Here is a 26,418-nt window from a genome sequence, read left to right as displayed (position 1 = left end):
GAGAGAAGTAATTTATGGCTCCTTTTACTCTGGGAGAAATGTACTTCTTATTTGTTTTTAAATGTTAAGATTTTCGTGACAGTTCTTCTTGAATAACGCCAATTATTTGGTACTCTTCAGACAGACATGGGACCTCCTCCTCTTGTGGTCACGTTCCCGGCCGTGTATAAGCCCATCTGTACTGAGTATAGGTGAATAAGCCTCACACATACCCAGTAGAACACAGAACTCGTGCCCGGAGGAAGAGGGCTGCGCATGAGCGGCGTCGTTCTATGGGACTTGCCGTCCCAGTGCGGATACACGGCGGGTGGGTATAAGGGGTCCCAGCACTGGATCGGGGCGGCTGCAGAAAGAGGCCGGAAATTTCTGGATCATCTATTGACCTAATTATCCAATGGTTTATGTTTTTCTTGCTTCAGGTATATCCTAAATAATATCCCTGCCGCTGCGTCCTCCTGTGTCCCTGTATCCGTGCGTTGTGCTCGGCGCGCATGCGGACGGGCGTAGGGAGACGGGCAGCCTTATTACTAGTACTTTATAAATATGACTTTGTTTGTCATTAGATGGGCGGGGCAATCGGATGCTTACTTCACTTTGTTTGTTCATAGTTCTGGCATTTACGCAGTTCTGTACAGATTCAGCCAAAATAAACATTGTGATGCCATGTGGCCGGGATACTTCCTCCATAGCTGCAGCGTATTATTACAGTACAGCAGGTGCGCAGCAATCATACTCACATTTCATGGGGGCCTCATCTATTCAGCGACTCGCTAAACGTAGGTACATGTACAGTGTTCTCCCCAGGCACTTTTAGCCGGATGCTCCACCCGGCTATTTTGGTGACCACCCGGCTGTTATCAGCTCACCTCCTCCTATGCTGTAAGCAGAGTTGCACACAGAACCACCAGCCCTGCATTCTCTCATCTTGCCCCACCCGGCTACTTTTTCATGCCACCCGGCTGGAAAAAAATTCTGGGGAGAACACTGATGTAGTACTAGTCCCACTCAGACACTGATTGGGAATGGCTGCTAATGCCCATTTACGATTCCGGGGAAACTCTGATTTCCACCAATGTCCATTCCCTTCCCCCCTTGTTCCCAGCCCTCTTAGGTAGCTATTTTGATGATGGCACGTGCAGGGCTTTGCTTTGAATGTCCAATTCATAATTGCATATGGTCATAATTATGAAAATGCATGTGAAACAGTATCGCAGGTAGTGTGCAAGAGGCCTAACTATACAATCTTTTTCATCCAATCTTACCATTTCTATGTAATATAAGGTAACTACCTAAATTATCCATTCAATATATTCGGTCAGTTTACCCTTATACTACATAGATTTGGTAAAATTGGATGAAAAAGATTGGATCGTTAGTGGCCGCCTCAAGGCTGATGGTTGGGGCTGCCTTTGTCGAATCTAGTGTGTGTACAGCGGCCCCTGACCTCACTCGGTACCTGGGTTAGGGGCATTGGTCTCCCCACCCACCACGTGAGGTTCCTCATTGGCCACGCCTTATTCCCCTTCACCCCGCCCACTTGTGTGCTGCCCCGCTGCATAGCAGTAGTCTCGGCCTTGTCACCCGAGATCTAGTCCCAATCCCTGTCTGACGACACTCCTTGTGTGAACAAGGCTTTATGGAGCGTACACACAGTCAGTTTGAATTGGCCAATTTTACCGTCTTCACATAGTATGAGCGCTTCCCTACACAATCTGCGCATAGTGTTCAAAATCTGATGGCTTCATACTACATTGAACCGGTAACCTTGGCCAGTTATTGGTCAACCAAAACTGGAGGGTGCCTTAAAGGGCTACTGTAGGGGGGTCGGGGGAAAATGAGTTGAACTTACCCGGGGCTTCTAATGGTCCCCCGCAGACATCCTGTGCCTGCGCAGCCACTCACCGATGCTCCGGCCCCGCCTCCGGTTCACTTCTAGAATTCCGACTTTAAAGTCTGAAAACCACTGTGTCTGTGTTGCCGTGTCCTCGCTCCCGCTGATGTCGCCAGGAGCGTACTGTGCAGACCCAGTATGGTTTTTCTCCCCCCCCCCCCCCCCCCCCCATTTTTCAGCGATTTCCCGGCGATTGCGTTTAATGCTATAGAAGCGCTAATCGCGAAAAAAATCGCCAAGTGTGAATTCATCCCCCCCCCCCCGTTAAACACCAAAATTTGCCAAAGCAAAACTCTAGCGTGAATGGGCCCTAAAGGAGATGTTAAGTGTAAACCTTTCCCCATTTTAAAGAGAACCTGAAGCGGGGTTCTAACAACAAAATCCCCATATAGAGCCCAGCCTCTGTTGCTATTTAGATTCCCCCTAAGCCCCTCCCTGCGCGCTGCGAGACCCCATAATTCAGAGCCGCGCTGCCGACACAGAGCGTGTCGCAGCGTGCTGCATTTACCTCCATAATGCCAGTCTCGCCACTCCCCCGCCTCCTGCATCGCTCCAGTCCCCGCCCACATCCCTTCCCTCCCCGCTGATTGGAGGGAAGGGACGCGGGCGGGACTGGAGCGATGCGGGGGAGCAGCCGAGACTGACAGGAGGAGGTAAACACTGCCAGCACCGCGCAGCTGTGATTTATCGGGTCTCGCTGAGCTCAGGGGGGATTTAGGGGGAATCTAAATAGCAACAGAGGCTGCGCTCTATAGGCAGACCCGGCCTCTGTATGGGGATTTCATTGTTAGAACCCACCTCGGGTTCTCTTTAACATCCCAGGGCCGCTTCACTCAGGAAGCAAGGTGAAACACTTGCATCAGGCGCAGAGATTACAGGTGCAGCATGTTTCTACTATGTTTACACCAACAGCATGCATTCAGAGTAGGAGGAGAGTGAGGTGAAGAGGACCTCATTGGGGGAAAAAACAGCTTGTTGTGCTGTGTGAGGAGTCTGAAGTGAGTGAGGAGGTGGGAGGCAGGAGAGCATCATTGGGGAAAAGCAGCTTGTTGTGCTGTGTGAGGAGGCTGACAGTGAGTGAGGTGGGGGGAGGCAGGAGAGCATCATTGGGGAAAAGCAGCTTGTTGTGCTGTGTGAGGAGGCTGACAGTGAGTGAGGAGGGGGAGGCAGGAGAGCATCATTGGGGAAAAGCAGCTTGTTGTGCTGTGTGAGGAGGCTGACAGTGAGTGAGGAGGGAAGCAGGAGAGCAGCATTGGGGAAAAGCAGCTTGTTGTACTGTGTGAGGAGTCTGGCAGTGAGTGAGGAGGGGGGAGGCAGGAGAGCATCATTGGGGAAAAGCAGCTTGTTGTGCTGTGTGAGGAGGCTGACAGTGAGTGAGGAGGGAAGCAGGAGAGCAGCATTGGGGAAAAGCAGCTTGTTGTACTGTGTGAGGAGTCTGGCAGTGAGTGAGAAGGGGGGGAGGCAGGAGAGCAGCAGTGTATCATTTGACTTGCACAGCAGAAGGGAGGAGGTGGCACTGCTGTCCTGACTGGGGAGGAATGGAGTAGCTGAGGGTGAGCAGTTTGTTTGTCACACACTCAGGGCCAGCCAGTGTGCTATTGTGTTGAGCTGCAGCATGTCATGTGAGAACATTATATGAAGTGGAGTAAATTGTCGGGTGCAGAGCGATCATTCCAAATCCATGGGGTGGCGCATACTCACAAGTTTGCCTCAGGCAGCACAAAGTCTAGAACCGGGCCTGACCTTCTTCTAGCCCCCTGGAGTCTCTCTGCCCCCTGGAGTCTCTCTGCCCCCTGGAGTCTCTCTGCCCCCTGGAGTCTCTCTGCCCCCTGGAGTCTCTCTGCCCCCTGGAGTCTCTCTGCCCCCTGGAGTCTCTCTGCCCCCTGGAGTCTCTCTGCCCCCTTGCCATCACTTGGCTCTGATCCCTGCAGCTGTGACGTACGTATGATATGTCTGTGCCGGGTCTGGCGATCACTGGAGCCTCGCTTTCACCCTCGGCACTAGTGCTACGGCTCACCCAGCTTCCCTGCATTGCACGCCTGCCCTCGGAGCGTGATAAAGGAGATGTGCGGTCAGGCACAGCGCATGCACGTTTTCAGAGGAGCACAGCGGCTGCAGGGACCAGAGCGGAATGGCAGAGAAGGGGCAGAATGACTCCGGGGGGCAGAATGACTCCAGGGGGCTAGAAGAAGTCCTGGATAAGTAAAATGGGGCAGTGGTGCTCGGATACCCCAATCACGAATTGGCTTGTGATCACAAGTAGAAAGGGATATCCCACTCAAGTGTGGTTTTTAGTCAGATAACCGCATATAATCACGGGTGGTATTTGTGATTATAAACCCGCCGACTTTAGCGGTTAATAGCAAAGCCCCTAACATGCTAGAAATGCCAGATATGTTAACAGTGGGAACAAGGTGTGTGTACAGTGTGTGTGTATACATATACTTTTTTTTTTTTTTTTTTTACATTAACTGTAATTTACCACATTTAAATGTGTGTTTTTTTTTTGTTTTTGTTTTTTTTGTTTGTTTTTTTCCTTTCAAATCTATTTCCTCAAACTATAAGGTCTTTTTGAAAAATGTTAGGCGGATTTTTAATTTGGAGCACTGACCGACCTCGTGATGAGCATCCCTGAAATGGGGGAATATTATTCCCTTTAGATTTCCTGTAAGGTAACGTCACGCACACGTAAGTAATACGAATACATCGGCTTTTGAAAATCTCTAAGAAACTACCCATTTTGACAATGTAAGAAGAATGGCGGATGATTTCTGAATGGTTTAAAAAAAGTGTGGATTTAAATAATTGCCTCTTTTAGTGTTTGGATAGTGCTGTGCCTGGGGGGGTAGGATGGCTGCAGTGCTCAGCCTGGGGGAGGGGGGGGGGTAGGATGGCTGCAGTGCTCAGCCTGGGGGTAGAATGTTTAGTGCTGCTACTTCTGTATAATCATCGTGGATCCCTCTCAGTCCTGAGTGTGTACAGGAAAGTCACAGGACGTGTCACCTGCTGCAAGGGCAGATTAGCAGCGCCTGGTCTGATACAGCAAATCTCGCAGTCCAGCATAGTTCCTGCTGGAGAGCTGCTTTGGAGAGGCAGGGGTGAGTGCCGTGGTTGTGGGCAGGGGTGAGTGCCGTGGTTGTGGGCAGGGGTGAGTGCCGGGGCTGGGGCGAGTGCCGGGGCTGTGGGTTGGGGCGAGTGCCGTGGTTGTGGGCAGGGGCGAGTTCCGGGGCCGTGGTTGTGGGCAGGGGCGAGTGCCGTGGTTGTGGGCAGGGGCGAGTGCCATGGTTGTGGGCAGGGGCGAGTGCCGTGGTTGTGGACAGGGGCGAGTGCCGTGGTTGTGGGCAGGGGCGAGTTCCGGGGCCGGGGTTGTGGGCAGGGGCGAGTGCCGTGGTTGTGGGCAGGGGCGAGTGCCATGGTTGTGGGCAGGGGCGAGTGGGCAGGGGCGAGTGCCGTGGTTGTGGACAGGGGCGAGTGCCGTGGTTGTGGGCAGGGGCGAGTGCCATGGTTGTGGGCAGGGGCGAGTGGGCAGGGGCGAGTGCCGTGGCTGTGGGCAGGGGCGAGTGCCGTGGCTGTGGGCAGGGGCGAGTGCCGGGGCTGTGGTTGTGGGCAGGGGCGAGTGCCGGGGCTGTGGTTGTGGGCAGGGGCGAGTGCCGTGGTTTTGGGCTGGCGCGAGTGCCGGGGCTGTGGTCAGGGGCGAGTGCCGTGGTTGTGGGCAGGGGCGAGTGCTGTGGGCTGAAGCGAGTGCCGTGGGCAGGAGCGAGTGCCGGGGCCGTGGTTGTGGGCAGGGGCGTGTGCCGTGGTTGTGGGCAGGGGCGTGTGCCGTGGTTGTGGGCAGGGGCGAGTGCCGTGGTTGTGGGCAGGGGCGTGTGCCGTGGTTGTGGGCAGGGGCGAGTGCCGTGGTTGTGGGCAGGGGCGAGTGCCGGGGCCATGGTTGTGGGCAGGGGCGAGTGTGGTGGTTGTGGGCAGGGGCGAGTGCGGTGGTTGTGGGCAGGGGCGAGGGCCGTGGTTGTGGCAGGGGCGAGTGCCGGGGCCGTGGCTGTGGGCAGGGGCGAGTGCCGTGGCTGTGGGCAGGGGCGAGTGCCGGGGCTGTGGTTGTGCCAGGGGCGAGTGCCGGGGCTGTGGTTGTGCCAGGGGCGAGTGCCGGGGCTGTGGTTGTGCCGGGGCTGTAGGCGAGAGCCGGGCTGTGGGCGAGTGCCGGGGCTGTGGTTGTGCCAGGGGCGAGTGCCGGGGCTGTGATTGTGGTCAGGGGCGAGTGCCGGGCTGTAGGCGAGTGCCAGGCTTTGGGCGAGTGCCGGGCTGCGGCAGGGGTGATTGCCAGTCTTTATCAAACAGACGTGCAAATTTTTGCATTCCAGATGCGAAAATTATGAGTGTAAAGCTAATTACATACAAATTAATGTAAAGTAACTACATTGATATGCTTTGAAAATCAGAATTCAAATATTTCCATCAAAAGCGAAAACAAGAATTGGATGCAGAATCGCAAATACGAAAAACGTTCAGAAATATTAAGGGCAGAAAAAAAAGAAACCGCAGGGATGAGTGTGAAGGCAGAAAATACACATGGCAGCCTCGTATCTCCTCACTACAAGGGCCACTTAAGTGAATGACACATTGGAAGGCTGAGCGTGCCATCGAAGGTGACATCGGCGTGCTTGTATGGCGATTTGCCGCAACAGGAAGATTTTGCGTTCACAATAGCCTCTTTCTCCTTCTGGCCGGGGAATGGCGGTCACCGCGCAGAGTTCACTCTGCTGGTAATCGTGTCCAGACCCGCCGCTCTGTAGACTCTCCCGACGAGATTATTTCCATATGGTAAAATGTGACCGATTGCTGAAAAACAAATTATACATATTAACCCTTTTCACCCATAATACACCCACACAGCAATCTGTGACACAGACAGGGATAAAAACTACTTACCCCCAGTCTTCCCCCTCCATTATAGTGCCTGCAGGGGGATCTCAGGTACTCGTTAGGCTTTTTAATGGGAACTTTAATTGAGAGGTATATGAAGGCTGCCATACTTATTTCCTTGTAAACAATGTAGATTGCCTGGCAGCCCTGCTGATTGCTAAAATTGCATGGTGAATGAACACCTTGAGGCTTTGTTCAAATTGCGTTCCGTCTGCTTTTTTTTTTTTCTTGCTTTCTTTCTGCTTTGGATGGTTTTCTAAGCACTTTTGCAGAGCGATTGCAGATTTTACTGTACTTATGACGTCGGTCAGGAAGTGAACGCTTTGATCTGGAAAAGAATACAATGTGTTTATTCTTAAAAATGCAAATGCAATCGCTGCACAAAGCGATTTTGCAAGAGTTTTTTTTTTTTTGTTTTTTTTTTGCGTTTTCCCTATACCTTCCATTGAGGCGGAATACACATAGACATGTGTATGTAAAGTGCCAAGCACACGAATAAATGCGTTTTTTTTTTTTTTTTTTTTTTTTTTTTTTTTTTCTGTCTCTCTGTCAAACATCAGGTATGTAAGTGGCTGTCTAATGCTACGTACACACATGCGACAACGATCGTTCGTTGAGAACGACGAACGAACTTTTAATTGATGAAAGAACGACCTGAGTAAAGTTAGTTTTAAAATGTGTGTAACGATCTGATCGTTAGAACGAACGTTACATCACGTAAAGCAACTATTGCGCTTGCGCATAAAAATGAGAAGTTCCATGGAGAAATAGCGAAATGCGCATGTCAAGCCTAGTACGAACGACCGTTCTCCAACGATGTACTACTTTTGCAAACGATCGTCGTTGGAAAAAATCCGCCGAGACAGAACTTTCTTTTGTAGCGATTTGGCTCGTTCGTCGTTTGCCTTAATAGTCGGTGGTTCGTTTTTTGTAATGATCGTCGTTGGTAAAGATCGGGGAACGATCGTTACAAACGACTATAGTTGCATGTGTGTCTATGCACCTTGAGTCAGGACTGGATCAGTCTACAGTGTAACCCTCTGTGGTAAGGAATTACAGCCATAAAGCCCTTTCCTAGCAGAAAATGGCTTCTCAGAGCAGGAAAGGGATATAAAGGGTCAATGGTTCATAGATTTTAGCTCTAGCATACTTCAATGACGTGTCATTGAACAAAAACTATGAAACAGTGAAAACTAAAAGTAGATTTAAATATAAAATACAACTGTGGGCAGTGGCGTAGCTAGGGTGTTTGACACCCGGTGCGGATAATTTACCGACACCCCCCCCCCCCCCAAAAAAAAACGTAGCGCGCAGCGGCAAAAAAATGGGTGTGGACATGACATCACATGGGTGGGGGTAACTGTAATGTAACAGTAAGGCAGTGGGCTAATATAGGTAGCCAGAATAGTTGCCCCCAGCATAGGTTAGATAGGTAGGTGCCCCCAGCATAGGTTAGATAGGTAGGTGCCCCCAGTATAGGTTAGTTAGGCAGGTGCCCCCCAGCAAAGGTTAGATAGGTAGCTGCCCCCCATTATAGGTTAGATTAGGTAGGTGCCCCCAGCATAGGTTAGATAGGTAGCTGCCCCCAGTATAGATTAGGTAGCTGCCCCCAGTATAGGTTAGATTAGGTAGGTGCCCCCCAGTATAGGTTAGATAGGTAGCTGCCCCCAGTATAGATTAGGTAGCTGCCCCCCAGTATAGATTAAGTAGGTGCCCCCAGTATAGGTTAGATTAGGTAGGTGCCCCCAGCATAGGTTAGATAGGTAGCTGCCCCCAGTATAGATTAGGTAGCTGCCCCCAGTATAGGTTAGATTAGGTAGGTGCCCCCCAGTATAGGTTAGATAGGTAGCTGCCCCCAGTATAGATTAGGTAGCTGCCCCCCAGTATAGGTTAGATTAGGTAGGTGCCCCCCAGTATAGGTTAGATAGGTAGCTGCCCCCAGTATAGATTAGGTAGCTGCCCCCCATTATAGGTTAGATTAGGTAGGTGCCCCCAGTATAGGTTAGATAGGTAGCTGCCCCAGTATAGATTAGGTAGGTGCCCCCCAGTATAGGTTAGATAGGTAGCTGCCCCCAGTATAGATTAGGTAGCTGCCCCCCAGTATAGGTTAGATTAGGTAGGTGCCCCCAGCATAGGTTAGATAGGTAGCTGCCCCCAGTATAGATTAGGTAGCTGCCCCCCAGTATAGGTTCGATAGGTAGCTGCCTCAATATAGGTTAGATTAGGTAGGTGCCCCCAGTATAGGTTAGATTAGGTAGTTGCCCCCACTATAGATTAGGTAGGTGCCCCCCACCATTGGCTAGATTAGGTAGGTGCCCCCCAGTATAGGCTAGATAGGTAGCTGCCCCCCAGTATTAGGTAGGTAGGTACGTGCCCCCCCCCCCCCCCCCCCCCATAATGGAGGGGGGGGCCGCGGGGAGGGCAGCCCGACCTCTCCCTCCCTCTCCCCGGGTCGCCCTTCATGCTCCCTCCTCCCAGTGCAGAGTGATCACGCAGCCGAGGGAAGCGCTGTAGTAAACTACTCACCTCCCTGGTTCCAATCGCTGCACTTGCCGCCGGTCTCCTCCCGCTCTGCATAGATGCTGGTGCACACGCTGCTTCCTGTTTAGCTGGAAGCAGCGTGTGCATCAGCATCTATGCAAAGAGGGGAAGACCGGTGCTCCAACGTTTTGTCCTACATTGTCGAAATGTCCTACGCTAATGTCAGAATGATGGAAACTCCATCGAGGAGACCTACAAATCGAAATAACCTACTATGGAAATAGGGAGATTGTTTATGAGTTTCACTGTATGTTATTGCTATTAAGGTAATAATGGAAATAAGTATGAAAATGTAGCAGAAATATATGATTCATCTATGCTCAGGGCGGCTGCACGGCCCCTAGAAAGGGGCCTGCTCATTGGGACACACTTGCCGCTGCACTCCCTCCAGCCACAGGCTATTACTCTGCACACCCGTAGGGTAAACCGATGAGGGGAAATTAGAAAACCTAAATGCGCATGTGCAGAGTGGGCGTGGAAAGTACTGAGCACGCGCAGAAGGAAAGTAGGCAAAATCGACGCGTAGGACAAAACGTTGGAGCACCTGCGGCAAGTGCAGCGATTGCAACCAGGCAGGTGAGTAGTTTACTACAGCGCTTCCCTCGGCTGCGTGATCACTCTGCACTGGGAGGAGGGAGCATGAAGGGCGACCCGGGGAGAGGGAGGGAGAGGTCGGGCTGCCCTCCCCGCGGCCCCCCTCCATTAAAGCGCACCCCCTCTAGGGCGGCAGGGGTCACCCCACCTGGTGCGGGTCGCACCCCCCGCTCCCCCCTCACGACGCTACAGACTGTGGGATATCTTAAAAAGTTATTTCTAGGAGGAGAAGGATAGATGCAATTGTTTATCTTATCAGTTTATTTTCACCTCGGATGCCCTTTAACTCGTCTGCAATTGACCAACGTTCTAATAACATTTGGTCCGAGTTCTTCGGTTTTTGCAGCTGCAGCAGAATCTTCAGTTCTGGGGTTTTCAGGCTGCTCTGTAGATGGGATGATTTGCTGTGTGATCATTCTATACATTCACAACCTTCTATAGAATAAGAGGGGGAGGAGGAATAGCCTGAAGCTGGGAGTGGCTGAATGTTTCTATTCCTAGTCATCGCCCGCCTGTCGCTGGTACAAGAAAGACGAGGCAGACTTGTATAGAAAAGGTTTGTTTTTTGTGTGGTCTACTTTTTAGTCTAATCCCCTCGGATGAGACTTTGTTTCCCGTGAGAATGCGCACACATTAACGCACGTGTTCTCATGTACATATGCGCACGTATTCCCATCCCATGTACATATGCACACGTGTTCTCATGTAGATATGCGTATGTGAAGTATTGGGTCCCAGTACTGCACTGAAACGCATACGTGTGATCGGACAATAAGTCGCCCATCGGGATTCTGGAACAATTCCGTTATTCTCAATGTGCATCATTAAGTGTCGCCTCTTTGCAGTGATGAGCACATTTCACATAATCGTAATTTCAGATTGCAAATTCACAATTGCGATGCAAAATTTCAGGAAAATGCATAATTTTGCATAGAAACGCAGTCCATCCATAATTTTGTGCCGACTTTAGCAGTTAATAGCAAAGCCCATCGTCCCCAAAATAAAACTAATATTGGGAACAAGTCCCCCAAAAATATTTTCAAAAAGACCTTTGCATTTTCAAAATCGGTTATCAAAAAAACTACAAGAGAAAAATGCTTTTAGGGCTCTTGCGACGTTAAAGTCGCGCGTTAAACCAACACGTAACGCAGAAGAACTCACAGCAATGAAAAATCAATGGGCTGTTCAAAGTGCACACATTGCGTTGGTGTCTAACGCTGCTCGGTAAGTGGAAGTGCTGCGTGCTGTGCGTTATACACGGTATTAGCTGCCTTATATATGTTGTCAGCTGCGTTATACACGTTTTGCACATGCTCAGTATTGACTTGCTGCCATACTCTTCATTACCTGTATTTTCTACTGTATATGCTGTATGCGTTGGTAAATAGTAACACTGCAGTGTGACTTTTTGGCCGTGTTGCGTTGTTAGTTTGCGGTGCGACTTTAACGTCCGCATCAAACTGCAACGTTCCTGATGTAAAAGTAGACTTAAAACTCAGAAAAATGAATTTATTTATTTTTATTTTCAAAATCCGTATCTCAAAAACTACAAGGTCTTTTTGAAGGAAGCCCCAGGTAAGAGTACAAGAGAGTACGGCGCAGGAGACTTGGGCGCAGAATACACCCGGTATATGGCTGATCCTGCTGCTGCACAAGTCCCGGGCATGTTAAATACTATTCCCCCTCCAGGCCGCCATGGATGGTGGGGAATGAAATAATTCGGCTTCCAGCAGTTGCTGGTGGCCGAATTATTATGTTTTTAAAAGTAACTTCAGCTCGTCTTCTGACGGCACCAAAGTTACACTCGGTGCGCTGCTAGAGCCGTAATTCCTGTTACGGCCTATGGTGGCGCCGGCTGCGCCGAAATCTCCATGCGCTGATTTCAGCGTGTTCGCCAGGTAAGTCCATTTTTAATTTTATGAGAGAGATTTGTCTTTTTTAAATCTGTATATTTTCAAGAGAAAAATACATAAAGTGTATAGATCTGTACATCAGTCCTGAGAGGGGGAGAAACGGGAACTGGGTTCCCAGCATAGAGGGACAGTTTGTTGCTCTGTGTGTGTTAACCCCCTCTCTCCCCCCTCCCCCCCCCCCCCCCCCCCCATGGGCAGTTCTGTGAATAGTTCTGTTATTGCAGAAATGAGACTCTAGTGATCAGGAAGTTCCCCTCTCTATGAATGGTTCCTGTGTAGCTGTGTTTTTGTGCCTAGGCAAAGCACCTGCTGCTCCCTCTCCCTGCTGAGAACATGCATGACTCTGAGGAAAGTCCAAAGTATCCTCCTTGTGCTGTAATAATCTGTATTTATTGTGTGATAGGAAAGTTGTGTGCTGTAGGCTGTGCCAGGGGGAGAGGTGACAGTCCCCTCCTCTGTGTCCCTGCAGGCAGCTCTGTGTCAGGTTGGCATTAGGCGGGTGAGGATCTGTGGTAAGGATCTCTGTCCTCTGTAGGCTGTGCCAGGGGGAGAGGTGACAGTCCCCTCCTCTGTGTCCCTGCTGGCAGCTCTGTGTCAGGTTGGCATTAGGCGGGTGAGGAGCTCTGGTAAGACTCTCTGTCCTCTGTAGGCTGTGCCAGGGGGAGAGGTGACAGTCCCCTCCTCTGTGTCCCTGCAGACAGCTCGGTCAGGTTGGCATTAGAAGGGTGAGGAGCTGTGGTAAGGATCTCTGTCCTGTGTGGTGTAGGCTGTGCCAGGGGGAGAGGTGACAGTCCCCTCCTCTGTGTCCCTGCAGGCAGCTCGGTCAGGTTGGCATTAGAAGGGTGAGGAGCTGTGGTAAGGATCTCTGTCCTGTGTGTGCTTTGCCAGGGGGAGAGGTGACAGTCCCCTCCTCTGTGTCAGGTTAGCATTAGGAGGGTGAGGATCTGTGGTAAGGATCTCTGTCCTCTGTAGGCTGTGCCAGGGGGAGAAGTGACAGTCCCCTCCTCTGCAGGCAGCTCTCAGTGTCAGGTTGGCATTTGGCGGGAGAGGAGCTCTGGTAAGACTCTCTGTCCAGAGGCTCAGATATGTTCCTCTTCTGGTTGAACCGGAGTAGGCAGAGCGCAGAAGTTTAACATTAAGCTTTTGTGCATGCTGTGAGCTGTCTGAGCACGCTGGACTCTCCTCCTTCTCCCTCCCTCTTCTCCCTTTCTCCTCTTCCTCCTTTTTTCGCTCTCAGTTTTATTGCTGTCGTGTCATCTTAGCTCTGCTGCCACCACAACCTCCATCAGATCCTCCTGGCAGAACTCTGCAGACCTGCTGACTCTCTCAGACTCACAAACTTTCTGCAAAGTTTTTAGAAACTTTTAGAGGAACATCTGGCTTGCCTCATCTGTCCTGACCATGAGGGCCCTGAGGATGGGGGTGCCCTGTGGGGCTCGTGTCTTGGGGTCCCGTGTCCTCCCTCTCAGCTCCTCTCTTGTGTCCCCCTCCAGGTCGGCGTCGGGCACTCGGCTGGCAGAAAAGGACAGAAGCTTGGCAGACAAGATGACTGAGAAGAATGGGGTGCACAGCCGGATCCTGACACTGGACTCCATGAACCCCGCTATTAAGAAGGTGGAGTACGCGGTAAGGGGACCCATCGTCACCCGGGCCGTGGAGCTGGAGAAGGAGCTGAACCAGGTAACGCTGAGCTCCGTATGTAGGCTGTGTGTTTACACTGAATGCCAGAACACGCCGCAAACCACGACTCTCAATAGAGGTGATTTACTCACAGCTCACTCTGCAAACACCGGAGAGTAAAGGGTTAATTCAGGTCACTACTAACCGCAAACATGGTGGCCATAGTAACCAGGCAACAGGTAGCACGAGGCCTGGAGGAAGAGTAGTGGTGATACGGATGGGGTGAGGATGGGGATGAAGGTGAGGGCAATCTATAACCACTAACCCAAGTTTTCCAACTAGCCTTTATTATTTTTTTTTTTTCTTTTTCATATAGCGCCGACATCTTCCGCAGTGTTGTACAGAGTATATTGTCTTGTCACTGACTGTCCTCAGAGGAGCTCACACTCTAATCCTACCATAGTCATAGTCTAATGTCCTACCATATTATTATTATGTATTTATATAGCACTGACATCTTCTGCAGCACATTACAGAGTACATAGTCATGTCACTGACTGTCCTCAGAGGAGCTCACACTCTAATCCTACCATAGTCATAGTCTAATGCCCTACCATATTATTATTATGTATTTATATAGCACTGACATCTTCTGCAGCACATTACAGAGTACATAGTCATGTCACTGACTGTCCTCAGAGGAGCTCACACTCTAATCCTACCATAGTCATAGTCTAATGCCCTACCATATTATTATTATGTATTTATATAGCACTGACATCTTCTGCTGCACATTAGAGTACATAGTCATGTCACTGACTGTCCTCAGAGGAGCTCACACTCTAATCCTACCATAGTCCTAGTCTAATGTCCTACCATATTATTATTATTATTATTATTATTATGTGTTTATATAGCACTGACCTCTTCTGCAGCACATTACAGAGTACATAGTCATGTCACTGACTGTCCTCAGAGGAGCTCACACTCTAATCCTACCATAGTCATATGTCGATGTCTATGTATCGTGTAGTGTATGTATCATAGTGTAGGGCCAATTTAAAGGGAAGACAATTAACTTCTCTGTATGATTTTGGGATGTGGGAGGAAACCGGAATGCCCAAAGGAAACCCACACAGACACTGAGAGAACATACAAACTCCTTACAGATAGTGCTCTGGCTGGGATATGAGTCAGGGACCCAGTGCTGCAAGGCGAGAGCGCTAACCACTACACCCCTGTGCTGCAGGCTTTGACACTTCAGGCTTGGGGCTCGTTTCCATATGTGCGCTTACGGAAACTCGATGGCAGGGACATCAGTGCATAGACTGCACTGGCTGCTGTTTCCATACAAGCGCTGCGATTCACCGCTGAATTACAGCGCAGGGTTGCCTGCATTTTGGGGAAATTGCACACGCAATCCCATATATTTTAATGAATGGGTTTGCAAGCTACGCCCCCCAGGGAGTCGTGTGCAATGCAGAGCCTGCACTGCTTCATGGAAACGGGCCCTTAAAGGGACCCTCAGCGCTACATAAAAACATTTATATTTGCCTGGGGCTTTCTCCAGCCCCCTGTATCCCGCGAGTTCCTCTGGCGTCCTCTTCTCCTGGTCCCTCTGGCGGCTCCGGTAATTGGCGACTCGCGGGTGAAGTTCTGTGCGGTTCTCTAAAGACTGAATCGCGGAGGAGGCTTACAGTGACTGGGTATGATGATGCTGTGGGGGGGGGGCGCACGCGGGACTTGAGAGTCGCCGATTACCGGAGCCGCCAGTGGGAGAAGGGAGAAGAGGATGCCGGGGCGGCTGGAGGAAGCCCCAGGCAACTCCAGATCTTGTTTTTATGTAGCGCTCGGGGTCCCTTCAGATTTAAAATGGTAAATCTGGAAATGTTTATGTGGAGTAAAGATCAGAACTTCTGTCATATTTATTGCTGACTATTCCTGATATTTTGGTCCACCTTGACACTGATGACCCAACATTGTGAGAGATGGCGAGATAAGACTTGTAGATTTGTGTTTGTCTTATTATGCTACTTGCATCTGTTTATTGGCGTCCATGAAAAAAGGGCCTGACTTATTAACGAATTTGACGTGAGGTATTAACAATTTGCTAACGAGAACATCATTGTCAAGCTTTAACGATAATTACTGTTGCAAAAACAAATGAGAAATGATAATGAATAAATATTAACGTTAAATGTCGTTACGTTTTTCGTCAATACTGCTTAACCCAACCCTACCCTCATACGGAACCTTCCCCTGGTGGTGCCTAACCCTAACATTCCCCCCCCCATGCCTCTTACCCCCACCCCCCCCACCCCCCGTGGTGGCTAACCCTAACCACTCCCCCCTGGTGGTGCCTAACCCTAACCACTCCCCCCTGGTGGTGCCTTACCCTAACCACTCCCCCCTGGTGGTGGCTAACCCTAACCACTCCCCCCCTGGTGGTGCCTAACCCTAAACTCTCCGTTCCATATTAATAATTGCATTAAAGCCTATGACTGCACCCCCCTTTTCGTCCACGCTCAGCCAGTGCCCTTTTTTCCTGCTACTGTTATTGCTGTCTGTGTCCCTACTGGGAGATTTCCCCCCTCTGTCCCTGGTGACCCGAGGTAGAGAGAGTGAAGTGATCCTGGGATATGAACAGACAGCAGAAAAATCTGACAGGCGTTCAACCTCTTAATAATAATAATGATGGCCTAATCAGTGGTGTGACTACAAATCCTGGGGCCTCCTAATGGTCACACCCCTTCCCTTGCCTCCCCTTGGGGCCCCTCCCAGCCTGGGGGCCCATCTCACAAGGGTCATATAACAAGAGTGGCCATCAGGATCTCACACCCATAACAAGTGCAGCCACAACACACCTGATCTGTAGTATAGTCCCCTCAGAGGAAGGTTAGTGGTTGGGGTCCCCACAGCACTGGGCCCCCGGCAGTCACTGGAGCTGTCCCCCTGTAGTTACACCCCAGAGTATAATAGTTCAGCTGATGAGCCGTATTACTTGTAGTGTCAGTGTGAGGTTCATGAACTGATTTCTGGCAGTTAGTGGCAGCTGCACCTTCGCTACATGCAGAATACAGTAACGCTGGCCATACAGCTAGAGATTGTGCGGCCCAATAAACCATCCGATTCAATAATTTTATCAAATCAGATGAAAATCTATGCTGCACCAAGCATGCCCGATCAATGACTCGCTGATCTTGTGCCGAAACCGGACGATTGTATCGACTGAGCATGCTGGGAAATCTTGGGCCAATGTGGTAACGGCGTGCAATATCGTGATGACGGTTGTATGCGACAGACCTCCGGCACCGAGCTTTCACATCTCACCGGCTCCAGCTGCTCCCGGGATTGTTCGCTGCCTCTCCGGAGGACTTCCTGTCGCTTGTGTGACGCAGAGTGCTATCCGCAGCTACCATGTGGGGAAGCAGGAGATTTGGGCGCATGAGACCAGTGGACAAAAAGGGCGCCCCATTCACTTCCATTATAAATATGGTTTAATGGGCGCCGAACAGGGAAAAAAAGGCGCCGGAGATTATTAACATTTTACAAACGGCGCCCGGAGATTTTTAAGGTTTTATAACTGTGCTTGTGGTGATTTAACTTTACAAAATGAGCCCGTGACGAATAACGTTTATAAAGATACTAAATCACTATTTCTAAAACATTTACATTTTTTTATTTATTAATGTTTGTAAAACATTATTATCCATAGGGGGTCTTAGGTTTAGGCACCAACAGGGGGGTCTTAGGTTTAGGCACCACCAGGGAGGTCTTAGGTTTAGGCACCACCAGGGGGGTCTTAGGTTTAGGCACCACCAGGGGGGTCATAGGTTTAGGCACCACCACAGGGGTCTTAGGTTTAGGCACCACCAGGGGGTCTAGGGGTTAGGGATAGGTACAGGGAGGGTTTTTAACAAATGTAAATATGTTTCAGTTTAGAAACAGGGAAGATTAACGTTTTAACAATTGCCGATCTCATACACATTATTTAATGATTTATAAATTCATAAAACTATTTGTAAACGAAATTCTACACTATTTTTATAAACGATAATACTGCTTATCGTTTACACCACGCGCCCTTTTTTCCCGACGCCCTTTTTTGATGTACGCACCATGTGGTGTGTGGTTGCTGCGTGTGACGGCGGCGCTCAGGAGAAGCAGCGGACCAGACCGGGAGCAGTCTGATAGCGATGCTCACTGGGATTCCATGGAATTGAAATCTCTGCATTTCTGATTGGAAATCCAAATATCCCTTAGGCATTCGGAAATCGGAAATCTGATTTACCGCAACTCTGTAATTTTTGCCCAATTGACAGAGCTTGAAAGCACTGGACAAATCAGAGAACGCAGAATGTTTCTGCAAAATTTTAACTTTAGACCAATCACAAGGCGGATTTTATGATTTCTGTTTTTTGTTTTTGTTTTTTTTTGTTTGCTTTTCCGTTTTTCAGAATTTTTTTTTTTTTTTTTAATTTATTTTGCATTCTCTAATGCAAGAAAATGACTAATAAAACCTCCTCAAAATTTGGAGAAACGGTAAATCAGAAAAATGAAAAATCCTGAATTTCCGCAGAATCGGCATTTCAGACAATCCCTACAGCTGGAGCAGGCGAAATTGGTACTCCTGGCCACCGGGGAAGGGGGGGGGGGGCACATTATATTTGGGTGGTGGCCAGGCCGGATTTCAGCATGAAATGGATCAGTAATCGGCCTGCAGTGTGTATGAGCAGCTGGCAGATCCCTGTATGATCAGATTCCATCAGAGCGAGATCTGTCTCTTGGTTGATCTGCCCATACACCTCCAGATGTTTGGCAACCTTCACACATCTCCTCTGCAGGCACAGATACTGAGGAGTGTCATGCTTGTACAGTCACTGAGCAACATGCAGCAACCTGCGCCCTCCGCCGGGAATTCACTATCCTGGGACTGACGCGGCTGATCTGAAGTCTGGTTGCTGCGTTTTTCACTCAGTGTTTTCCCTTAGCGAGCAGACTAGGTACTCATTGTTCCATGAGATACAGACGGATCAGGCTGTTCCCACTAATCTTGGCTGGAAAGTCTGTTCATCCGGATTTTCTTCATTCATTAGACTTGTGTTTACCCAACAACTGACAAGAGCAGGGAGAAGTGCAGGGAATTCTCTGCACAGAGATCTGCACCTGCACAGTACCACTGCGCATGCAGAGAGAGCTCCCGGCAACGGACAAGAGCAGGGAGAAGTGCAGGGAATTCTCTGCACAGAGTTCTGCACCTGCACAGTACTACTGCGCATGCAGAGAGAGCTCCCGGCAACTGACAAGAGCAGGGAGCAGTGCAGGGAATTCTCTGCACAGAGTTCTGCACCTGCACAGTACTACTGCGCATGCACAGAGCTCCCGGCAACTGAACTGACAAGAGCAGGGAGAAGTGCAGGGAATTCTCTGCACAGAGTTCTGCACAGTACTACTGCGCATGCACAGAGCTCCCGGCAACTGACAAGAGCAGGGAGAAGTGCAGGGAATTCTCTGCACAGAGTTCTGCACAGTACTACTGCGCATGCACAGAGCTCCCGGCAACTGACAAGAGCAGGGAGAAGTGCAGGGAATTCTCTGCACAGAGTTCTGCACAGTACTACTGCGCATGCACAGAGCTCCCGGCAACTGACAAGAGCAGGGAGAAGTGCAGGGAATTCTCTGCACAGTACTACTGCGCATGCACAGAGCTCCCGGCAACTGACAAGAGCAGGGAGAAGTGCAGGGAATTCTCTGCACAGAGATCTGCACCTGCACAGTACTACTGCGCATGCACAGAGCTCCCGGCAACTGACAAGAGCAGGGAGAAGTGCAGGGAATTCTCTGCACAGAGATCTGCACCTGCACAGTACTACTGCGCATGCACAGAGCTCCCGGCAACTGACAAGAGCAGGGAGAAGTGCAGGGAATTCTCTGCACAGTTCTGCACCTGCACAGTACTACTGCGCATGCACAGAGCTCCCGGCAACTGACAAGAGCAGGGAGAAGTGCAGGGAATTCTCTGCACAGTTCTGCACCTGCACAGTACTACTGCGCATGCACAGAGAGCTCTCGGCAACAGGGGTGGGATGTGCGCAGCCATACCGCACATGAGCAGTAAGCCCCGCCTGCGGCAGGTACCGGGACCCGTTACCAAAGATCGAGGGCATACTAATACAGAAGTGGAAATAATGTATATCAGTTATGTAATATATGTCCTCCAGCCACAACACGTATCTGCTATTTGTACTAGTCTAGGCCTAATCGCTCGGTGTAGCAAGAAGTGCTTGTCGTATCTCGCAAGATCGACATCTCATCAGATTGACTTAAAGCGGTCCCAAATTAAAAATACAAGATTTCAGAAATCTTCTAAATTATAATAGCAGTCTTTTTTCAGCTGCATGATGACAAATATAAAATATTTTACATTTATTGGAGGAACCCCTCCCTTCCTTTCATATTGCCGGGACAGAATCCGGCAGACTGGTGGAGTAGATGGTGTCCGGCAATGGAGGAATTGCTAATGGCTGCCACCTGTATAACCCTAGTTATGGAAGAGAAGGGTGAAAAGCATGCACTGAAATGCTCATAGGCTTGAAGGAGTGTTTATCTTTGTATGTGTCAGAGTTGTGCAACTAAATATTTTGAATTAAAAAAGTTTGGTTTGGGTCCGCTTTAATCCACCAATGCAGAGCGCACCAAGTGAGATGGGCGGAGCAGAGTGACATCACCCAAGTTCCCCCAGCAGCAGCCTTATGGAGTGAAGGCAAAATGCCCAAGTATTCAACATTTAAAACCTAAAGAATAGATCTGTACAATGATACACGGCTCTTATGTGAGGAGGAGGGGCTATACTACACTGCTTATGAGGAGGGGCTATGCTACACGGCTGTAATATGGTGGAGGAGGGGCTATGCTACACAGCTGTAATATGGTGGAGGAGGGGCTATGCTACACGGCTGTAATATGGTGGAGGAGGGGCTATGCTACACGGCTGTAATATGGTGGAGGAGGGGCTATGCTACACAGCTGTAATATGGGGAGAAGGGGGCTATGCTACACGGCTGTCATAGGAGGAGGAGGGGCTATGCTACAAGGATGTCATAGGAGGAGGGGCTAGAGATGCCCAATGAGGATAATCATTCCAAATTGCATGCAAATTGTATGCAGATTGGAATTAGGAGGAAGTGTATTTGGCCCATTTCCACCCTGCATACAATTTGCAGTGAATTTTGCATGTATAGTATACACAACATTCCAATACATATGATTCACAAATGATGATGGTTATACAGACCTATAGACACCACCACCTTCCAGGCCACATTTTAGTGTGTAATAAGCTGTATGTTAGCATGTTCTAAGCCATGTAATAAGCATGTTCTAATGTCAGGCCATATGTTGGAATGTAATGAGCGTGTTTCTGGCATGTTGCCATGTAATCGTATGTAAGCATGTTCTAGGACATATATGTTGGCATGTAATAAACCACATGCAGTATGTGTGTTCCATGTTTCAAGTTAGCATGTAACAAGTGTGTGTTCCAGGCCGTATGTTAGCATGTAATAAGCAGTATGTTAGCTTAGCATGTGTTTAGCGTGTTCCAGGGCGTATGTTAACCTGTAAGACTATATTTTAGCATGTTCCAAGCCGTATGTAATAAGCCACATGTTATGATTAAATAAGTCCATATGTTAGCATGCAATAAGCGTGTTCCAGGCCATATGTAAGCTTGTAATAAGCGGTTTCCGGGCCATATGTTAAGCGTGTTCCAGGCTGTATGTTGAGATGCAACAAGCCATATATTAGCATGTGATGAGCGTGTTGTATGCTGTTTACTTGTAGTAAGCCCGCCTGGTGCGTTTTTAGCTACAGCTTCAGCAACAGCCTCTAACCACAGTTCCCACCTTCCTGCCATCCTCAATATGGTGTGATATGACCCAGCCACATGTAGAGTTTTCCCCACTCCTCGCCGGTGTTTTGGTAACTCCAGGCCGGGGTGTGCTGGATTGTGTTATCCGGGGTTGTGGAACCCTGGACAGCGTCGGTGGTCCGGGCCTGCCCTGCATATGATGCTATACTGCAGACAGGTCCCCATTACACAGAGAGATGGGGGATTGGTGATAATTAGACTTCTATAAACTGTATATATAATAAGAAGGCAGAGGAGCCGGTGGAGTCTGGCCTGGATAATGGCATTCCTGGCGGTATGGAGGGATCATCATCCCATCCCCCCCCCCTCCCCCCCATCACCACTCATCACACTGACACTAACTGACAACTGTCTTAATAAATGTCATTGTTATATTTTTAACGGCTGATTTGGCCTGATCACTATTTACCTGAGGGAGGTGCATCCACCCACCCCCTTCCTTTTAAACGTTTTTTAAACAGTTTTATCCTACTTTGGCGCCTCTGTTATATCTGTGTTTTATACTAACTGACATCTGGTCGCTGTGGATCACTCACTGCCAGCTGGAAGAATAATAATGGCAGATAACAGGATTTCTATTACTGCTCGTGTCTGCAGAGGATTAATGGCAGGAATACAGATGATAGACAGACATTCTGTGGGGGCTCTGTACCCCTGCTGTGCTGCCAGTGGCGTAGCAATAGGGGGTGCAGAGGTAGCCACCGCATCGGGGCCTTTGGGCCAGAGGGGCCCTCCCTCAAGCACAGTATTAGCTCTCTATTGGCCCTGTGCTTGTAATAATCACTTCTATAGATACATTGAATAGTGGTAATCAGTAACAAGCTGCTCCCCGCCCCCTTCTTGCACCTCTGACACTGTAGTTGCCATTGGCAGGGATTGCTATGTATAGAGTGCTTGGGGGTTCTCATTAACAAGCTGCTCCCCATCCCCTTCTTGCACCTCTGACACTGTAGTTGTCATTGGCAGGTTTTGGATGCGCTGTATCAATTATGTATAGAGTGCTTGGGGGGCCCCATTGTAAAACTTGCATCGGGGCCCACAGCTCCTTAGTTGCGCCACAGGGGGCTGCAGTCCCTGGGCTGGGGGGCTGCGGTCCCTGGAATGGAGTGATGGGGGAGCTGTACCCCTGATGTGCTGTGTGTGTGTGGGGGGGGGGGGGGGCTGCAGTCCCTGGAATGGGGGGCTGCGGTCCCTGGGATGGGGGAATTGGGGGGGGGGGGGGGGCTGTGGCCTCACAGGGACACTCAGGCAGCCACATAACTCCTCTCAGGATAGGGGAAGTGGATGTGTAGAAACACAGTAGCGATGGGAGTGCTTTGCCACGTGCCTCAGTGTGACAGGACAGCCGGATATCATTTTACACACTGCTGATTTATAGCTGCTATTAGGAGTGTCAATATTCTCCCCGCTCCAACCAGCCACCCGGGCCATAACCGCTCATAGTGGGGGATGCTAAGACTCGTGTGAATTGGTGACACTGTGGCAGCACCTTCAGGCTGGATCAGATCCTAGAGTGTGTTGTTGGCTGAGTCCTTACAGGAGAACTGTAGTGAGAGGTATATGGAGGCAGCCATATTTCTTTCGTTTTAATCAATACCAGTTGCCTGGCAGCCCTGCTGGTCTATTTGGCTGCAGTAGTGTCGGAATAACACCAGAAACAAGCATGCAGCTAATCTTGTCAGATCTGACAATAATGTCAGAAACACCTGATCTGCTGCATGCTTGTTCAGGGGTTAAGGCTAAAAGTATTAGAGGCAGAGGATCAGCAGGGCTGCCAGGCAACTGATATTGCTTAAAAGGAAATAAACATAGCAGCCTCCACCTCTCTCACACTACAATTCTCCTTTAATATTGGTAGTAATAAAGACTTTTCTACTGCTTCTTATTGGTACAGGACATCAGAAAATCTCAGTCACCAGATGTCCCTAGCGGCGCGTTATGCAGCCCCACCCCCCACACACACATATCTGCAGCAGACCATGTGAGCTCCATGGCCTCATCTCTGATTGGTTGTCAGTGATTAAAGCTTGCAGTAGCACCATGTGGCACTAATTTGGATATAATGAATGAATGTTTAGAGATGCATCCTGTCCAGCTTCTGTATGGAGGTAATTAGGGGTGTGTGTGTGCTGTAGTGACCCCCTCCGGAGGAGCTCACAATCTAATCCCACCATAGTCATAATCTAATGTATTATTATGATTATGTATTTATACAGCACTGACATATTCTGCAGCACATTACAGAGTACATAGTCATGTCACTGACTGTCCTCAGAGGAGCTCACACTCTAATCCTACCATAGTCATAGTCTAATGTCCTACCATATTATTATTATGTATTTATATAGCACTGGCACCTTCTGCAGCACATTACAGAGTACATAGTCATGTCACTGACTGTCCGCAGAGGAGCTCACACTCTAATCCTACCATAGTCATAGTGTAATGTCCTACCATATTATTATTATTATGTATTTATATAGCACTGCCATCTTCTGCAGCACATTACAGAGTACATAGTCATGTCACTGACTGTCCTCAGAGGAGCTCACACTCTAATCCTACCATAGTCATAGTCTCATGTCCTACCATATTATTATTATGCATTTATATAGCACTGACATCTCCTGCAGCACATTACAGAGTACATAGTCATGTCACTGACTGTCCTCAGAGGAGCTCACAATCTAATTCTACCATAGCCATAGTCTAATTTCCTTTAAGCAAAAACGTACTCAGGTCAACTTCAATATGAGTAAACAGGAAAGAGAGGCATTGACAGCCTTACAACAAAATGATGCCATCCCCATCTGCGCAGCCGACAAAGGCGGTGCAGTGGTGGTACTTGATACATCATACTATCAAGAGGAAATATTGAATCAATTGGCCCAACAAGAGGTCTATCTAAAACTTGGTGGTGATCCTTTAGCTAATATTATTCGAAGAATTGATCATCTTCTTGATAAAGCTATCCAACAGGATATTATTGATAGTGACCTGAGAAGATTTCTTAAAAAAGAGTATCCAGCTACTCCTACGTTCTATAATCTTCCGTAGATTCACAAGAATCCACGCCGGCCACCGGGGCGACCCATTGTGGCCGGCGTGGATTCTGTGTTTGTCCCATTAGCAGTTTTTTTGGATAGACTTCTTCAGCCTTTAGTAATTGGGCTGGATTCATATTTGAGGGATACTTCTATGTACCTTAGTAAACTGAGTTCATTAGATGTTGGGGATGAGGATGTTCTTCTTGTTACTTTGGATGTCGAGAGCCTCTACACCTCCATCCCACATGATGGGGGTGTAGAGGCTGTCGATTGTTTTTTGTTAACACATTCTGATTTACAGACTCCACATAGGAAGTTTACGGTTGAATAATTACGCATTATTCTTGAAGAGAATTATTTCTTTTTTGGTGGTAATTTTTATAGACAGCTGAGAGGAACGGCAATGGGCTCCAACGTTGCCTCCTCCTACGCCAATCTTTTTATTGGCCTCTATGAAGAGGCGTTTGTGTACCAAAGTATGTATTTCGGCCGACGTTTTATGTTGGTGGTGATACATTGATGATGTATTTTGCGTGTGGAGGGGGCCACGTTTGGAGCTCGATTTATTTATATGTGAGTTGAGTAACAAGTGTCCATCTATTAGACTGACTGCCCACTCAGATTTGGAACGTGTTCCGCTTTTAGATACTATGGTGATCCGTCAAGGAAACCATTTTATCACAGACCTTTATGTTAAATCAACTGACCGCAATTCCCTCTTAGAATTTTCTAGTTTCCACCCCCGTTCAGTGAGAGAACATATCCCACGAGGACAATTTGCGAGCGTTTCAAAGATAGTTTCTGATCCGATTATAAGTGACCAACGACTCCAGGAGACTGTTTCTAAATTTAAACGAGGTTATCCTGACCATACTTTCAAGGAACGGGACAGTAGACCTAGACGCCAGCAGGGCCTTAGACTCCCCTTTGTTTCCACCTATAATGCCTGCAGCGCTCAGCTGGGGTTCATTATACGGAAACACTGGGGCCTCTTACACCAGTCCTTCCCACAAGTTCATGAGTTTAGATATCCTCCACTCCTGTCCTTTAAAAGACCTCCCACAATTAGGGATAAAGTGGGACGAGACAAATATGGGACGACACCTGCAGTCACTGACGCGGCGAGCAGATTTGGCACTTATCCATGCTTAAGTTGCCATGCTTGTAGCCACATTGTGAAGGGTGATAGCTTCAATCACCCATCTTTGGGAACTGAGTTTAAGATCCGTGGACGCTATTCTTGCGATTCAACATATGTAGTATATCTTATAAAATGCCCTTGTGGCTTAGCTTATGTTGGTATGACGACACAACCTTTACGTGTGCGTCTTTCATCACACAAGTGTGCGATACGTGGCCAGAATCGGGAACAAGCAGTGTGGTCCCATTTTGTCGAGTTTCGACATTCAGTGTCACAACTTAGGATACAAGTTATAGACAGCGTACCTAGGACGTTACGTGGTGGAGATAGATTGAAAGCATTGTTAAAATGTGATGCAGGATGGATTAGACGTTTCGGAACTGTAGGTCGAGGAGGTTTAACTAGGGAGTACGATTTATCCTTTTGTGTTTGAGATGAGTTGGGTCTGGGTGGCAATCGAGGCCAGTGTATCTTAGGCTCGGGTTTTTTCTGCACTTTGGGATAATTTATGGGATGCATCTAGTAATTATATGCTGAGATGACATTTTTCTTAAGGTTATTCCTGTATTTTTCAGTATCTTATGTGATTAATTGCTCTTGATGTGTATGTATGAGGAGTGACCAATCTGAACTTTTCAATATTGCTATTTTTATATGCTTTTTTCGTGTATTGCATTCAATGTTATGCACTGTCTAGTTTGAATTCTTTTGCGTATTTTTATACGCCACTCCCACAATTTTTACGCGGTCTTTTTTGTCTGTATTCATGCAGATGTTTTTACGCGTTGTTTTTATGTGTTTACGCGTCTGAATACAATCTATGC

The 26,418-nt window shown here is 48.8% G+C and overlaps 1 protein-coding gene across 8 annotated transcripts in view; it reads left to right on the top strand.

Annotated features, from left to right (window-relative positions):
- The window catches only part of GPT (glutamic--pyruvic transaminase), a 108,717-nt gene that overhangs the window by 54,149 nt on the left and 28,150 nt on the right, over positions 1–26,418 (top strand). For 3 of the 8 annotated variants that reach the window (XM_068238165.1, XM_068238171.1, XM_068238166.1), the window contains exon 2: positions 13,350–13,536. In XM_068238165.1, coding sequence (XP_068094266.1) covers positions 13,350–13,536 — 187 coding nt within the window. Of the gene's footprint in view, positions 1–12,347; positions 12,369–12,397; positions 12,483–12,646; positions 12,712–12,834; positions 12,914–13,083; positions 13,537–26,418 lie in introns of those variants that run through there. The other 5 variants (XM_068238172.1, XM_068238167.1, XM_068238169.1 and 2 more) reach the window with 5 other exon arrangements.

The sequence above is a fragment of the Hyperolius riggenbachi genome, chromosome 5, assembly GCF_040937935.1.
Source record: "Hyperolius riggenbachi isolate aHypRig1 chromosome 5, aHypRig1.pri, whole genome shotgun sequence".
Lineage (NCBI taxonomy): Eukaryota > Metazoa > Chordata > Amphibia > Anura > Hyperoliidae > Hyperolius > Hyperolius riggenbachi.
This window is presented reverse-complemented; position numbering and strand designations above follow the sequence as displayed.